This window comes from Schistocerca piceifrons, chromosome 3 (genome assembly GCF_021461385.2).
Source record: "Schistocerca piceifrons isolate TAMUIC-IGC-003096 chromosome 3, iqSchPice1.1, whole genome shotgun sequence".
Classification (NCBI taxonomy): Eukaryota; Metazoa; Arthropoda; class Insecta; order Orthoptera; family Acrididae; genus Schistocerca; species Schistocerca piceifrons.
The window spans coordinates 840,196,797-840,215,508 of NC_060140.1; the positions used below are offsets into that span (position 1 = coordinate 840,196,797).

Sequence of the window (18,712 nt, forward strand, 5' to 3'; positions counted from 1 at the left end):
ATTTTGGTCTAAGGTAAGCACAGTTTTGGGCGGCTCTTCACAGAGCAATAATGTAATTATAATTTACTCGGGTTGTTACCGCAATTATCCTTATTCCTCTAAAAATACCTTGACAACAGTGAAGAAGCCTGTAATTAGCGATAACCAAAACGTACGCCACACAATACGGAGGAATGCAACTATCCTCGGACGAAACGCATACGCTTTTATCACAGTGTGTTCAGTCTGTTGTGTCAATGTGTAGTAACAAATCCAGAACAGTTCCCTTACAGGCATTGCTTAAAATTTCGACCGCAATGATAACGACAGAGCATACAGCGGCTCGCCAGCGACTGTCTTATACGCTCAAGAATGCCAGGGGATTGACGTTCCATTTCCTTGGCAGCGATAATCCTAGTAACCAGGTCCGTGCGAGCATCGACCAGTCTTATACACTAGCCTCTTCACATGCCTCCAAAAGAAGAAAGAAGCCCATTAATATCACATCTGGAGACCGAGCTGGCCATGGAACAGGAATACTGTCCAATTCACTGCCGTCCAGTGTGTAGTCCAATCTGGTCCTTAACATCGAATGCAAAGTGTGCTGGAGCCCCACTGTGTTGAAACCATTTACCCGACGAACTCTCAGCGGCACATCTTCTAGGAAGTGTGAGAGCACATGTTGGAGGAACATTTTGTACACGACTCAGTTCAGGGTACCAGGAAGCAGGTAAGATCCGATCATAAAATTGTTGACAATACCAGCCCATACGTTCACAGCAAACTTCTGTTGGTAGGATAGACATACCACTGCGTGTCGATTTTCGTCCTCCTATACATGGTAATTCCAGCTGTTGAACATACCCTGTCTTATAAACGTGGCCTCTTTTGCAACCAATACGAAATCAGGAAAACTGGGGTTTTCTGTAAATTGCTGTAGAACCAAATTGAAAACGTCACTAGAAATGGGAAGTACGATAGCGGTGGCTATTGCGCCTGCTGTGGATGATTAGGGTGCAATTGTTGTACGCGTGCCGTATCTCATGACAGCACTGGCGACGGAAAATTAAAGCTCCATCTTACTTCCTTCCTTTCTTCTTTCGTTCATGTACGACTCTCGAAGCAGTTGATTGGCTTGTGTCCCGAGCTCGTGCAACGCGCCGACTACTAGAGTTAGGATTGTCACCGATCGAATGTAACAAAATGGTTCAAATGGCTCTGAGCACTATGGGACTCAACTGCTGTGGTCATAAGTCCCCTAGAACTTAGGACTACTTAAACCTAACTAACCTAAGGACAGCACACAACACCCAGCCATCACGAGGCAGAGAAAATCCCCGACCCCGCCGGGAATCGAACCCGGGAACCCGGGCGTGGGAAGTGAGAACGCTACCGCACGACCACGAGATGCGGGCTCGAATGTAACACTTCCTGATCCGTATCTGGTGCTCTAGCATACCTCACAAATTCAACAGCTTCCATTCTAACACGGAAGGATCGGGTTTTCACTTGACGCCAACGTAGAGATGCAAAAGTGCTGTGATTTGTCTGCCGTCGGTGCGGGAAGATGTCAAGCTAAGCTTCGCTATTCTATCCTTCCATGGATTCAGTGAAGTCACACACGGGATGCATATCGGCCGACTCTTCGCCAGCAAACCCATCCGTAGTCCTGCTGTGTGTCAATGTTAGCGCACAACTAACTCTGCCGGAAGACAACAGACTAGAGAGCAGCGGGCAGTTCTGAATGCAAGCTTCAAGGTAAATAGTTCAAACGGGTACTACTGCTGTGAACAGCGGGAACCGTGAGAGAATATAAACACTCGTACGGCGCATACCCTCGGCATTTGCACTGACGTCCACCATTTTCAGTTCAGTGCAGATACTAACGTAATTGCAGTAAAACCCAAAAGAAATGCAATAACTCTATGAAGATCCGCGACAGACCGTGAGTCCCTTATACCAAAATACTCTGACGCTATTGCAGAACAACCTCTGAAAGTTTGTCGATGGAGTTCTGATTCATCCTGTAAAGGCTTTGATTTTGGATGGAGTGCATTTCACAAGGACGATCTTCTGGAATGTTTTTCAAGTTTCAAAATACAAGTGAATGAACGTTTGTCTGTATAATTTCTAAGATTACAATTTAAACGTTTTCGATTGAGCTAGTAATCTTACACACTAAAACCTGTGTGGCTGTGTTGTTGCAGGTGCGGTCGTCCCACATCGTGTGCCGAAGGGCTCGTGTGCCCGTGCTGGGCTTCGCGGAGACTGCAGAATACGCCTTCCTGTATGGGCCGGGTCGTCTGAAAGTGTGGGCGCCCTTCTCCAAGTGAGTCTCCATGTCTACAATATTTGTGATAGTCACAGATCGCACGAGCCGCAGCCAAGCGTAAGTGAGGGTGTTTGTTTTAACTTGAGGCAACCAAATATCTCGAAAACGACGCATCGTACGAAAAAAATGTTTACCTGAAAAGACAATACTGCCAAAGGAGACATTAGTCTGTGCTACGATTGGTCACCTCGTAACCACCCTTCCTGGTGAGTCAACTTTGTATTTCCAACTGGGGACCCACCCCCCATTTCTATTGCAATTTGAATTCTACCCCAAAAAATACGTAGTTTCCTGAAACCATTGCTTCCCATTGGTGGTAAATGGCGCTGTAATCCACATATATAAAGTGTACCTGTTTTTGTAATTAAGAATCGAAGCAATTGAGTCTACATTTCATTTACGATGTAAATATTAACCTTTGTGTTCTAACGGTTATAATCATGTTCACACGTTACTTGAGTGTTGCGAATCTGAATGTACAGTACAAATACACTGAAACACCAAAGAAACTGGTATAGGCATGCGTATTCAAATATAGAGTTGTGTAAACAGGCAGAATGCGGTCGGCAACGCCTGTACAAGGCATTATCAGATCGATTACTGCTGATACAGTGGCAGGTTATCAAGACTTAAGTGATTTTGAACATGGTGTTATCGTCGGCGCTTGAGCGATGGGACATAGCATCTCCAAGGTAGCGACGAAGTGGGGATTTTCCCATACGGCCATTTCACGGGTGTGCCGTGAATATCAGGAATCCGACAAAACATCATATCTCCGACATCGCTGCGGCCAGAAGAAGATCCTGCAAGGACGGGACCAGCGACGACTGAAGAGAGTCGTTCAACATGACAGAAGTGCAATTCTTCCGCAAATTGCTGCAGATTTCAGTGCTGGGCCATCAACAAGTGTTAGCGTGCCAGCGAATCAACGAAAAAAAATGGTTCAAATGGCTCTGAACAAAATGCGACTTAACTTCTGAGGTCATCAGTCGCCTAGAACTTAGAACTAATTAAACCTAACTAACCTAAGGACGTCACACACATCCATGCCCGAGGCAGGATTCGAATCTGCGACCGTAACGATCTCGCGATTCCAAACTGTAGCGCTTAGAACCGCACGGCCACTCCGGCCGACCCAATCAACGAAACATCATCGATATAGGCTTTCGGAATTGAAAGCTCACTCGTGTACCCTTGAGGACTGCAGGACAGCAAGCTTTACGCATTGCCTGGGCCCGACATTGGACCGTTGATGGCTGGAAACAAGTTGCGTGGTGGGACGAGTCTCGTTTCAAATTGTTTCGAGCGGATGGCCCTGTACGGGTACGGAGACTACCTCAAGAATCCATGGACCAAGCATGTCAGGAGGAGACTGGTGCAAGCTGGTGGACGCTCTGTAATGGTGTGGAGCGTGTGCCGTTGTAGTGATACGGGACCTTGAAACGTCTAGATACAACTCTGACAGGTGACGCGTACGTAAGCATCCTTTCTGATTACCTGCATCCATTCATGCCCATTGTGCATTTCTACGGATTTGGGCAATTCCAGCAGGACAATAGACACCCCACACGTCCAAAATTGCTACAGAGCGGCTCCAGGAACACTCTTCTAAGTTTAAACACTTCCGCTGGCCACAAAACTCTCCAGACATGAACATTATTGAGCATATGTGGGATGCGTTGCAACGTGCTGTTCACAAGAGATCCCCACCTCCTCGTACTCTTACGGATACACGGACAGCGCTGCAGGATTCAGGGTGTCAGTTCCCTCCAGCACTACTTCAGACATTAGTCGAGTCCATGACACGTCGTGTTGCGGCATTTCTGCATGCCCACGGGGGCCCTACACGATATTAGGTAGGTACCAGATTCTTTGGCTTTTTAATGTACTCGTATTGCACCGACGTCATTGGTTGTGGATCACGCTAAAGGTGGTTTCTGACGAGACACTGGAACGGCTAATCATAGTGCACTGCACAATCGAATTTTCAACACTAAAGTAAATTTAGAACAGAAGTATCAACCGTCAGAACACAAAGGTTTACAATTAGATCGAAAATGAAATGTAGAATCGAATACTTCGCTGGCTCGTACTTGCAGAAACAGACACATTTTGTATCTGTCGATTACATCATCATCTACTACGAATGACAAATAATGGTTTGAGTAAACCGTACGTATTTCTTGGCGTAGAATCAGAATATGCAATAAAATTCACTAAGAAGTTTCCATTCTGTCTGAAGAGGTTCTGGTTAAAAACGATACTAGCTACTGCGACATTCATGTGTCATAAGACATTTGAGACAATATTACTGCTTTATGGCAGCCAGACTCGAACATAGGCTGCAATTTTAAATCGTATCTCGCGCAGATTGGCAGTTCTGTTGGTAGGGAGCCACTATATATATTAACATGACTGAACTAGATTTGCAATAAGAAGGCAATACGGTTGAGTTTTAAAAGTAAAAATTTCTCCGTCGAGGAAAAGTAATTCACATATGACTTTAACTTACACTTTTGTGAACATTTTATTGATAATTTATTAAAATGACGGCCTAATGACAGTAAGAATGTGAAAAAGGAAAATTTAGTGTTTATCAAACGACATATACTGGCGTGGAATGCGCTGACTGGGACGTGCGTGTCTACCACTGGTACATCGCCAGACGAATTACGGTGGAAATTCTCTCCCCTGAGCACTAATCCCTTCTCGTTGCAGGACGTTCGTCAACTTGGCGCTGGTTATCACCTACTACAGCGCATGCTGCGTCTACGTCATCTTCGTTTCTACCAGTATTAAGCAGGTCAGTTCCTACGGCTCTCGCTTAGTGGCAGCGAGTCATGAAATTCATTCCTTCTACAGCAGTGACACTCTGTGATTAATAGTTCACACCACCCATTGCTGTTCTAAATCTTCATCTACCTGTATAATTGAAAGCCATTGTGCGTTGTACGGTGGAGGGTACATCGTCAACCTGTAATCATCTCCTCTCCTCCCCCTTGCCTCCTCCTTTCTTATTTCATCGGTGAATGGTAAGTAAGGAGGAAGTCCTTTGGTGTACCTCTATTTAAACCCAAATTTTCTACTTTTACGGTTCGCGGTGCACAATGCCTTACTTTATCGACTTCTGCTGCTGTCTCACACTGACTCAGTACGACATTGATGCCGGTCGCGGGAACCGAGCGGTTCTAGGCGCTTCAGTCGGGAACCGTGCGGCTGCTACGGTCGCAGGTTTGAATCCTGCCTCGGGCATGGATGTGTGTGATGTCCTTAGGTTAGTTAGGTTTAAGTAGATCTAAGTTCTAGGAGACTGATGACCTCAGATGTTAAGTCCCATAGTGCTCAGAGCCATTTGAACCATTTTATGACATTGATGAATCGCGCAGTTCTTTATTAGCTATAGGTTCCGCCTTTTAAGTAAAACACAGTTTTCCGTTGTTATCCAAACACGTTTCGGCACCTCTGTGCCATCATCAGTGTGGTTTGTTTATCGAAAAACTGTGAAAAGTGAAGACATTTTAGATTGTAACTGATCTAACAAAATGAGACCTAAAGACAGTTTTTGTTCGATTTTGTTCATAGCTTGATTTTACATTATGCAGTTTTGCAGAACCATCTGTATGATGTACTATACTGATAGATTGTCATCTACAAACTAAACAATATAAATACGAATATCATCAGTTAGTTAAAAGATTCCTTGATTTTTAAAAACGTGATTTTGGTGTGGCAAAATGTTTCGCTTACATATTTGTTATTACTCACGTTTTGTTGTTGATAGATCCTTCTTCTTTCGCCGTTCATTTGTTCCTAAGTGAGTTTGGCGTCGAAGTTCAATTTTGTTTACTCTTATCTCTCCTTTTCTTTCTCTCTGTGTTATGTGTGTGTGTTTGTGTGTGTTGCCTTTTGTGTGATGTTCCTTTAATTTGTTAAACAATGTGCCTTTACAGAGTATAGTGTATTCACTTAAGAACTTGTCTGCCTTCTGCTGTTACCTTCTGTACGTACGAGTTTTCTTCTATTGTTCGCTAGTGATGTAGGCTGCTCCTGCATTTCAGTCTTTTTAAACATTTTGCTGTTGTAGCTGGATGGTGGCTGTGGACTATTAGGTGGACAGAAAATGTGCTATGGATGCTGTTACTCTTTAGAGCTCTCAGGTACTACGAGTATCTTTTTTGAAAGTTCCTGTATGCTCGTCCTATGTATATTGATTGGAAAGTGTTGCATTTCAGTTCATATATGTATTTCTGATCTGCTGAATTTATCTGTGGGTGTCTCCTATGTTCTGAGTTTTTTCTGTTTTGTGTTGTCTGGCCTGTATCCTATTTGAAATATCTCTTTCTTCAATATGCTGCCTGTTCTGCTGACAGTTTTGTTATTAGGTGAGTATATGTAATTTTTTATGTGTGTGTTGTTGCAGTCTTGTGTCTTGCATGTGGCCATTGTTTGTGTATTGTGTTGTTTTGTGTTGTGTAAGTTTTTGCATGTGTGGTGCGTTTGTTCCCTTTCCATCTACAAATTTGTTGGTTTAATTTCTCTACCATATGGGTCTTGTAACGATTTTCCACTGCTATTTGGGTGTTCTGATCAATCTGTGGAGCATGATTCTGAAGCTTGCTTGCTTGTGTGCCAACGGGTGATTCGACATATTGTGAATGGTGGTGCTCGTGGCTGTCGGTTTTCTGAATGTTGTAAAGTCATGGGTGTTGTTTGGTTTTCGAATGGTGAAATTCAGAAAATTTGGCGTTTTGTCCGTTTCTGTTTCTAAATTAAAGGGAATTTTTGGGTGTTTGTTTCATTGTGTAGCTGTTTTCTCTCTCTCTCTCTCTCTCTCTCTCTCTCTGTGTGTGTGTGTGTGTGTGTGTGCGTGTGTGTGTGTGTGTGTGTGTGGATTCATCAAGCAGGCATATTTTGTCGTCGACGTAACGGTGCCAGCATATACCTTCGTCGTTTTTTGGTTTTATTATGTGTGTAGAGACCTTTTCCCTAAGTTGTTGATGAATATGTTGGCTAGGAGGCCACTAATTGGTGAGCGAATTGGCAATCCTTCACGTTGGAAATAGAATATTCTTTGGAGCGTAAACTAATTTCATGCTGTTTTGGTGTTGAGTATGGTTGCTGTTTCATTCATGTATGAGCCTGCTGTGCTTCCTTGTTGTTTTAAGCTTTGTATGATAATGTTGATTGTTTCATTTACTGGAGTGCAACTATTCAGTTCTTCTTTGAATGTATTCTATATCTTTAATTTATCCAGTTGGGTAGCTGTGCCATACCAAAACACAATACTCATCCACTGATCGTTATAAAACCACATGTCCCGTTTGTGAATTACATCTTCCTTCCAAACAGCTTAAATCAGCTGTGAGTCACACTCCCTGATGTAGAAAGTAATCGTCGATCGTACAGTCAAACGATGTCAAATGTATTTTTACTACTATTTAATGACAACAACAATGTGAAAATATAAATTTAGTGTTTATGAAATAGCATGTGTTGGCCTGCAGTGCACTTATTTATATTTTGGGTCAGGTACTAATAAATTTGTCTCTCCGCATTTCGTATCATCTCCCGCCGGAGGTTCGAGTCCTCCCTCAGGCATGGGTGTGTGTGTTGTCCTTAGCATAAGTTAGTTTATGTAGTGTGCAATCTAGGGACCGATTACCTCAGCAGTTTGGTCCCTTAGTATTTCACACACACATTTCGTATGACTTTCTAGAGCTGGATCTTCTCTGTCAACAACACCATCGTCTGCGAACTGACAGCCAGGGTTACAAACGTCAAACCCCAGTTCATTGGTACGCTGCCTGACAAAAAAAAGTGAAGTATCCAGAAGACACCGTCAGATGTAAATGTAACTTCAAGCACATACACACCAACGACTGGTACGTGGTTCAAATGGCTCTGAGCACTATGGGACTTAACATCTGAGGTCATCAGTCCCCTAGAACTTAGAACTACTTAAACCTAACTAACCTAAGAACATCACACACATCCATGCCCGAGATAGGATTCGAACCTGCGACCGTAGCGGTCGCGCGGTTCCAGACTGAAGCATCTAGAACGGCTCTGCCACAACGGCCGGAGGTACGTAAGTGATTAGAGTTGCAATTCTCTGTAACAGGTAGAATGGCCAACAAGTGCATTTGTGTTGTTCGTCTTTAATGTTGTTACCAGGCCTGGTAGGGTATATAAGGGTAGAAACTGCATAAGATGTCGAGTGATAACTGTGGTTGCCGCGTACTCCTGTAAGAGCGTTATCAGCACCTCAACAGTGTGGAAGGGACCTCATTGTGGTTCTCCTGTCATATCGTACATTATAACCAGAGTTGTGGGACATTCAGGATGTGACAGTGGCCCGACGTTGGACTGCACTTGTGTGTAAGGGCAAACATTCTCGTCTTGAAGGTTCCATTCGACCACGTCTACCACAAGGGAGGATCGTTGCGCCGTTGTTCCCGTATTCTTAACCAGATGGCAGTAGCTGCGCGCCGTGTTGCTGCTACCGCTCGTGGCCAACTGCACTGACGCTCCGACACTTCACACAGGTGTGCGACGTGCTGTTCCCGTGGGCTATCCTGGACGTGCGCATCTACATTGCCATGATGCTGCTGCCGCTCGTGCCCAGCTGCCTGGTGCGCAACCTAAAGTTCCTGGTGCCGTTCTCGACGGCCGCCAATCTGTTCATCGTGGTTGGTTTCGGCTGCACGCTCTACTACATGTTCCGCGACATGAAGGATCCCGGGCAGCTGCCGCTGAATGAAGACATCGGCCGTTTCCCACTCTTCTTCAGTACCGTCGTCTTCGCCATGGAAGGAATAGGAGTGGTAAGTTCACATCTACACGTGCAGTGGGGCGTGGCACAGGGTATGCGTTGTACTAAATTCATCTCCCTTCTGACCACCTGACCAGCCTATTTCTGATGATGCGTAGGAAGAAAATTTGTCGCTCCTTCTCTGATATGCCTCAGTTGCCCCCTTTTTACCATTGTGTTCGTTACTGTGACGTCCCTTCCCTCCTTCTTCCCTCGCCAGAGGAGACGCGACACGTAACGATGTTCGTCCCCGTCGGTATGACGTGGAACAGCACCGTAACTGTCGTAAGAACGCAACTTCTCGCGTGGTTTCGAAATATTCTGTTATCTACCCGCAACAGTCTTCTCAGCTCGTGCGAACTGGTAAACTGCAATCGTTTATTTTTATTTTTATGCCCGGTTAGTTCCGTGATGAAATAAAATCTCGAGTTTTTATTTCATCATTACGGTCGTTTTTCATATCATATATCCGATGATGAAATTTTGCTGTCTACAATTCCGTTGCCATGCCGTTGCTACGTCAAGTTATTAACAACGGTCCGATGTAACTCCAGAGATAACTTACGTTGCAGTAAATGTTTATTTAATACGCCGTAATATTGATTTAAACTAATCACTTTTCACTGTCCATTATTCATGTACTCACTTAGTCACTTAAAATGTTTAAAGACTCAAGCAATTTGCATTGATACACATTGTGTTGTCCGTTTAATGAGTTAGGTGACACGTAAGATTTATCTTTTGACTCAGATTTTATTGTTCTTTCTGTAATCAATTGTTTGTCCCTCAACACACGCACACCGAAATATCATTCAAGATTAACTTCTGTTCAGTTTAGTAATCGTGACACTGACGACAACTTTTGACTAGTCGGCATACTTGCCTTTCTTCGTGTCTTCGTTTTACTGCGTCCTTCTCAAGACTAAGGATTGTTTTTATGTCGTTGATCCATTGCTCTCAAGGTTTGTAACTGTTCATCAGAGCGAAGGCTAAGTCCGATAAACCAATATCACTCAATCGAAGTCTAACACTCGTCTTACTATACCGTCGCGTTGAGAACGGTAAAGATTAACTTTCATCAGTCGAATGACTGAGCAATACTTCAGTCTCTACCTCACGAGTTATCAAACTTCCAAAACTGAAACAATCTAATAGCGTTTGCGTCCAGACAGCTACCGCAAAGGTAGTATCTCTTTTTCCAACAAACAACTCAGTTCATACATACAATACCAGGAACAAAAATGATCCGCACAAGGACTTAAAAGCACTTACTTTAGTTCAAAAAGAGGTCCACTACTCAGGAACACTCATCTTCAATAATTTTCCAGCAAACATAAAAAATTTAGTTAAAAATAAAGATCAGTTTAAAAGGAGCCTGAAAGACTTACTAGTGGCCAACTCCTTCTACTCCATTGACGAATGTTTTAGTAGAAACAAATGATGTATTGTATATACTCATACTATTAGTATTGTTATTTCAGCTTAAAAAAATTGACATGTTCCACATCCACGAGTATGTCCTCAGCACGGATCTATGGAACGAAAAACTAATCTAATCTAATCTAATCTCTACTCTAGAGCGACTCAAGAGCAACTAACTGAACATTTCCATATCCGAGTTGCATTGTAGTCGCATTGAATTTCCTTTTCGATGCGGCTACAACTCTCTTCCATGGTAAATGTTATCTTTGACTGAATTACTTTCTTGGATTTAACCTTCGCTCATATAATTTTGAATTTATTCTATAGATGTTTGATAAAGAATCTATGATAATCCTTTCCTTTTATCTCCCCTTTTTGTATGCTATTCTCAGTATTTGAATGATGTAGGTGTTAATCAAAATATTACCAGTGTAAATTTTATCGTCAATAGTTGCCATCACCGTAAAGATGACTCACTTCCCTATTTTAAGTTTCCACAAAGTTTGTTAATTGGGGTTTTCTGTCTTTGGGGCGTTACATTGCCTAATATGCTGGAGCTAGTAGTACGTGTCTTGACTCTTTCCGAAAGTGGAACCTCCTAAATTTGTGAGTATATCTCTCCATGGTCCCTCCTCTTGTGCTGCCTTTTCTTGCTAAATGAATCCGTGCTGCAGGTTGCACATCTTCTTTAGATCGTCTCTATATACTCCATTATCATAACTTGGTAAGAGCTTAAGACTAACACGGGGGAATTTATCGACAGATGGTTTTCCAAGTACTCTTTCATATGAGGTGGTGGCTGAGTAGGTAATTGACAGACTAGACATCCAGATGTCTAGGTTTCAATCACCAGTCATCTCCAGGATTTTATCAACCCTGTATAGCTCATTATAGCTTCAGCAGTCATTTGTTAATGCGAAAAATGTCGAGTAGGTCCGCAATTCAGAGAGTACATTTTAAAGGCTGGAAGAGGACCAGTAGGATCGTGCCTAGAGAAGCACTGCGGTGTTTATATTGGGGTTCAGGAGAGCTTCACTTGTTTCATGATGTTTCCAGTAAATCTGAGTCTGCCCTCTCTCTTCTACATAGTTAAATTTAAGTGGTAGTGTCATACTGAATCGATCTGGACGGTTCCTCCCGGATACCTGACGATAACAACTCCTTCCTGTGACCTACCAGCAACTGCGTAGTCGAACAATATTCGTCATTAGCATCTATTTACTCGTTTAACATTATTTATGTCGCTAAAGACACCTCCACTCTAACATTCACAGTTGGTTTATTGTTCTATCAACAAAAAAGGTTGTTGTACCACTACCTGAAATTGCCGCTACGCCTCAGAAGAGGAAAAGTTCCATTATTCGCTGTAAGTGATTTCGCGTGGAAGGCAATTAAAACCGCGCCAGGAAGAGGACTTTATACCGACTCACCGCAAATGTACACGATAATCTTTCCTGCAGATACCTAGTTATCCAACCACGAACAGGTTCACGACGTACTTGCTCATTTTCGAAACGCCTCGCTCATGAATATTCAGTATCTGAAACGGCAATGGCGTTCACACCATTCACGAGTTTACTTGACTTTGCCACACATTTGGGCAACGTATGCACCAATAGAATCACTTTTTTACCTAGCTAGTGAGTTAATGGTAGTGACAGTTAAAGAGCGCGAGTTTAAAAATGAACTGAAGCTCCACAGACTAAAATTAAAATAAAATGTCGTGTGCCTGTTTACTTCAGTTATTGGTTTAAACATAGATTAAGGTTTTCTGTTGTTGTTGTTGTAGGCTTTGGCCTAAAGACTGGTTTGGTGCAGCTTCTGCGGTACTCTATTCAGTGTAAGCCTCCTCTTCTCTGCATAACTGATGCAACCTACTTCCAATTCAACGTGTTTACTGTATTCGGAGCTTGGCCCCTCTCAAGAAATCCCTCTGCATTATTTGATTTAATTCGGCTGTACTTCATTATCTTTCTTTTATTTTTATTGATGTTCATTTTGTAAATAGTTATGAAGCTATTTTACATTCCGTTGAACTGGTCTTTTAAGTCTTTTGTCACCTGTGGAAGCATTATAATCTCGTCAATAAAATTTTCGTTATTTTTCCCTCAACTTTAACTCTATTTTCAAATTCCTCTGTGTTTTTTTATATTTGTTTTATGCACTTTGGGACAGGCTACAACAATGTCACACACTTTTCTCAACTTACTGATTCTCTCTCATGTCATTTTTTATTATTAGATCTGTAATTTGGGCGCCGTGCAAACTGTAAATAAGCTGATGCTTCGTGTATTCCATCTGTCCATCTATGATAACTTCAGTATTTCAAAGAGTGTACCACAGTGAAGATTGACGAAGTATTATTCTTAATCTAGAAGTGTTATAAATCTTGTTTTGGCTTCTGCCAAATTTTAAGAACAAGTAAATATATTTGAAAACTGGCCACATGTTGCAACAATTTCTGCAAAAAATGTATAATTTTTGAAAACAAAAACGAAGATGGAAAATTACTACATTATGACCTATGTGTATTCATTTTAGAAGTTTTTTTAGTGTCATATTTTTGCTTGATGATGAGGTCATAGCTCGAAATGTGTTATATTACTAACAATATAATCGAGCTAACAAAGTATCGTGAGTGATGGGGTTCTCCGAAGGACCCATTTATAAAGTTGAACAAACAGCCGCGGTCGAATAACAGGGAATATAACTTTAGAAAATTAATATGTGTGAACTTCGTTTGCCTGATGGTGACAGCTTCTCCAAAATATTCAAACGAAACTTGGTAATATTTCACCGTCACTAAGGTTGAGTTATTGCGTTGTGAGAGTCAGGGCTTGCTGCTGTTCTCGGCACTTCAGCACACGACGAAGAGATTGACAGCGCTCTGGTGCGGTTGCAGGTGATGCCGGTGGAGAACACGATGAAACACCCACAGCACTTCCTGGGCTGCCGAGGCGTTCTCACCATCGCCATGACCATCGTCATCTTGCTGTACGCCTTCATCGGCTTCTTCGGCTACCTCGCCTACGGTGAGGGTACCTTAGGCAGCGTCACCCTCAACCTCCCCCAAGAGCCGTTAGTATATCTTCGTCTCATGCAGACGTATTATTTAGCTGTATTGTTTAGTCTGAACTGGGGTGCTGCTAAGTTGGGGTGCTGCTAAGTTGGGTTGCCACAGTTACCTGTTATGCGCCCTTTGCTTTACTTGATATATGTATATTATGTATTACTAAAATGACACGTGTTACAAAACTTCAATAATCGAGCGTAATACAAATGGCGTAGCTTATAGGGCAATAGATAACATTAAGGGGGGGACGTTGATGAAAAACACACACTATTTCAAAAATGAACCAAATCCACAGTTTTGGAGATTTGGCAATGAAATTTTGTACCACGCTTTACATGAAAGTAACACATTTACATATAATATCCTTTGATTATATATATTCAACTTTTTTAAATGAAATCTGAAGTTTTATTTTCAAAAAATAATGTGTGTTCCTTTTTCTCAGAAAGTATTCAAGAGATTTCTACGAATAGTTCTCTGTTTCATCTCTTTATATGTTGTAAGCTTCCTCAAGAGGTTTTTGGAATAGATCAAATAGGAGAATTTTCATAATTTTAATTATAATTGCACAAGTACAATTTTAAATTCGTGCAAAATCCAAGCACTTTGCCCCATATCTCAGCTTGCAATCAGCATTTCAAAATTTGTTCTTGAGACAACGTTTATTAGATTTACAGAAATATGTGTACAAAATTTCATAATTCTAGCATTCATAGAATCTGAGGAAAAGGTACATAAACTTTAAAAAACGAACTTTTCAGGAAACGCAATTTAAAGTTCAACCTAACTTTTTCTTTATGTCATTTCTTCAGAAGGCACCACATTTGTACTCTGGCCCATCTTTCCCTTCAAGGCTTCTCTTCTGGTTTCTTGTTGTCTGTCTTCTTTCCTTTACCAGGTCTTCAACTGACTTTTCAGCTGCAGAGATGCGCTGTAGATCTATTTTTCTCAGTATGTCTTGAGTAAAATTTTCTATCTTGAAGCCCCCCACTCTTTCTAATACCTTCATCCTCCCGACGTTTCTATCATTAAATACGATAACTGGATCATAAGTTGCAATTCTGACAGCTGTAGCAGATGCAAATATGTTTTTAGGGCATCGTTCCCATATGAGTGAATTTAGAGACTCATTTGGATTTTGGGTTTTGCGATGAACACACTTTTTGAGTAGTGCAGGAGATGCTAGAAACCTGCAAGTGGGTTTGACAGCCTTCTAGATGTATCCCGCACACGTTTAGTTGAAAGTAAAACACAGAATCGTTGTTCACTGAGCTGGTATTGAAGTGCTGCTTCAAAACGTGGGCGTGGCAGGCAGGCCGCGTCACACTTTTAAGTAATTTTCAGGCACTTCGGATGCGATTTCAACGTTGAAACTTTGGAAACTTATTGTCCATGAGATGTACTAACAAATAAAAAATAAATCGGAAGTTGACATTTTTGGTCAATTTCATCAAGGTCCCCCCTTAACACATGACTTACAGAAAAATGAATGACGCTCAATTGCAATAAAACAAAGCGTATGCAGTTTCTGACAAGGGGCTCATGTAGAAACGAAATTTTATTGCCTCTATGTGATTAAATAGTAAGTAAATTTGAAGAGTACTTACAAGGGAACCTCCCCATCGCACCCCCCTCAGATTTAGTTATAAGTTGGCACAGTGGATAGGCCTTGATAAACTGAACACAGATCAATTGAGAAAACAGGAAGAGGTTGTGTGGAACTGTGAAAAAATAAGCAAAATATACAAACTTAGTAGTCCATGGGCGACATAGGCAACATCATGGACAATGTGAGCTCAGGAGTGCCGTGGTCCCGTGGTAGCGTGAGCAGCTGCAAAACAAGAGGTCCATGGTTCAAGTCTTCCTTCGAGTGAAAATTTTACATTCTTCGTTTTTGCATAGTTATTATCTGTCCGTTCGTTCACTGATGTCTCTGTTCACTGTAATAAGTTTAGTGTCTGTGTTTTGCGACCGCATCGCAAAACCGTGCGATTAGTAGACGAAAGGACGTGCCTCTCCAATGGGAGCCGAAAACATTTGATCGCAAGGTCATAGGGCAACCGATTCCTCCACAGGAAAACACATCTGATCTATTCTATACGACACTGGTGACGGCATGTGCGTCACATGACAGGAATATGTTGTCGACCATCTAACTTGTACACTTGGTTGAATGGGTAAAAAGATTCTTCTACCTCGCCCGATTTAGGTTTTCTTGTGGATGTGATAATCACTCCCAAAAAAGTGATGAAAACATAAGAGTTTGTCACATAAACTGAAAATAAAAATTTGAAGTTTTCACTCGATGGAAGGTTTGAACCAAGGACCTTTAGTTCCGCAGCTACTCACGTTACCACGAGACCACGGCGCTCCTGCGATCCCAGTGTCCTTAATGTTGCCTATCTTCCCATGAACTACTCTGTTTGTATATTTTGCTTATTTTTTCTCAGTTCCACACAACTTCTTCCTGTTTTCTCAATTGATCTGTGTTCAGTTTTTCAAGGCCTATCCACTGTGCCAACTTATAACTAAATCTGAGGGGGGTGCGATGGGGAGGTTTCCTTGTTAGAACTAAAGATAGATGAAAAGCCCTCTTGGTAATACTACATTTATAATCTTGTGCAGAAACTCAAAACTGCTATATTCTCTGTCAGAATATCTTCCACCGACTGTGGTAGCTTGTTTAGTTTATGCAGGGTGAATCACTTAAGGCTTAGGAAGTGCTATTGATGTGCGGTTTGCACAGCATGGATTGATAGTTAGGGACTCGTATTGATAGCCAATCAACAGATTATAATAATACTTAGAAAGTATATTTCTTGTGCAAACATAGACTTTTTTTGAAGGGCACTACGTCTATTGACATTAATAGACTAAAAGTAGGGTAAGTTTAAGTATCAGTGGTGTTTGTTGCAGGATTTTAGTGACAGGCGTGTATGAGAAACAGTATTTGGAAAAGTTCCCACACCGACACTCGTACAATACCTAGGATAGCACATACTAAACAACAACAAGTGTGTACATTAATTATGTGGATTCTGATCAGTAACGAAACAACTGAGCATCACAGATTGTGTTCAGAATGACCATCGGCAGCGAAAATACATGCTTTCAGTCTGATACGCAAAGATTACTGCACATATGCTAACAATTCAGCGGAGATGTCTGAGCAGGCCCCAGTAATACGTCGTCGCACATCATCGGGTGTAGTTACTATGTCCTTACAGATAGCGTCTTTCAGCTTTCTCCATAGGAAAAGTCTACAGACCTCAAATCCGGGGTACGGGCCGGCCAAGGTACAGCACCTCTGTGTCGAATCCAGCGATTTGTAAATAATTCGTGAAAACATGCTATAGTACTCCGTCCACTATGGGCTGGACAGCCGTCATTCTCCTAGTCTGCAGAGGAACGTCTTCTGGCATCCGTGGAATATGGTCTGTTAAGAGGCTGCGATACTCGTGCGCTTTCAGTGTTCCGTCCTACGAGTTGAGGGTTCCCTATCCCACACTATTCGTCTACACTCCACGGATGCTGACGTTCCCCCTGACGAAGCCAACGGGAATTGTCAACAGACCAGTAGTCATGTTTCGGTGGTTTACCTGGCCATAATTGGTAAACCTGGCTTCATTAATAAACAAGACGCATGATACATCTGGAGTATCCTGTCTTAACACCCATGTACAGAAGTTAGTATGATTCTCACAATCGTTCCCATGTTGCTCTTGATGGAGAGAGGTGTGATAGGGATGGAACCTATGTGGATGGAAAATGCGCAGGACACTGGCCTGACTCATGCTACTCCCTCGTGCGATTGCGCGGGAGCTAACGCGCGGATCAGCTGCAACAGCAGCAAGAACACCAATTTCGCACTCTTCCGTCATAGCTCGTTCCATTCTGTTACGTTGTCTACTTGTTGCACTACTACTTTCACGTAACTGGTTGAAGAGATTGTTAAATAATCGCAGGGATTGTTGACGTTTATTGGCATATCTTGCCGCATGCACTGTACAAGAACGAACTGCGTTCTTGATACACCATGAGCATGTCGGCTTTTTGCATTGGTAAATCCCATCGTCCATTCACGACCTACTGCTTGCACAGCTACACACTAACTGACTAGCAAATCGCAGTGCAACTAAAGAATGTACACGCACACAGCAAACATGACAGCATCGTACCTAGCAACTGCTCGGGTTGAATGACACAAACGATTATTGGTGTGGAAACTTTTTAGAATATGGTCTCTCATAAACGACTCGCAACGAACTCTAATTTACTCTACTTTTAGTTCGTTAATGTCAATAGGCATTGTTTCATTTAAAAAAGTACATTTACACAAAAAATACGCTTCTAAGTATTAGTACACTCTGTTCATTGGCTTACAATACGAGGTCCTGACTACCAATTTATTCTGTGAAAACCACACGTCGACAGCACTTCCCATTTTTGCAATATTTGCGGTGCGTGTTTTATTTTCACTCTATTATATACCGTAATATCATATTGTTGGGACAACTCTGTTTACTAACCAAAGGCGAAATCGTGTTTGGTTTCTATGCTTTCACTCTGTTATGTTTCATGGCACCATAGTTGGAGTAACTATGTACAGTGACAAACAATATTCTTACCCCAAAAAAGTAAAGTCAAAGCGGCCTGTGTTGTCAGTTCAAAGAATTTGGTGAAGAGCCCTTGTTCAATGATTTCGGTATTATAAATTCACATTCCGTGTATACATACTCTCTCGCGAAGTTTGTGGTTAAAAATGTTATACAGTCAAAAAGGTCCTGTCACATTCACTCAGTGCACACTAGATAGAAAAACAATTCGCATTTTGACAACATTTCATTTACGTCTGTATGGAAAGACCTGCACTATTCTGTGGCTTTTATTTTCTGTAGGCTTCCGACAGAACTGAAAAGGCTGAGTAATGAATCCCAGATTTGAAAATCTAAGTTGATAAGCTTTCTTGTGGCTCACGCCTATTGTTGTGTACATTAGCTCCTCACAGTAGATTAGAGGCCTACTGTGTCACATGCTACTTTTTTTTTTCTTCCGACCTTGCTGTGAATTATTCAGTTGGATGGTCAAGAGTCAT

General features: G+C 42.0%; 1 protein-coding gene across 1 annotated transcript in view; it reads left to right on the forward strand.

Moving 5' to 3' along the window:
• Window positions 1-18,712, forward strand: part of LOC124788164 (proton-coupled amino acid transporter-like protein CG1139) — a 219,441-nt gene that overhangs the window by 172,060 nt on the left and 28,669 nt on the right. The window contains exons 5-8 of the mRNA XM_047255317.1: window positions 2,187-2,308; window positions 5,030-5,114; window positions 8,857-9,135; window positions 13,447-13,622. Coding sequence (XP_047111273.1) covers window positions 2,187-2,308; window positions 5,030-5,114; window positions 8,857-9,135; window positions 13,447-13,622 — 662 coding nt within the window. The remainder of the gene's footprint in view (window positions 1-2,186; window positions 2,309-5,029; window positions 5,115-8,856; window positions 9,136-13,446; window positions 13,623-18,712) is intronic.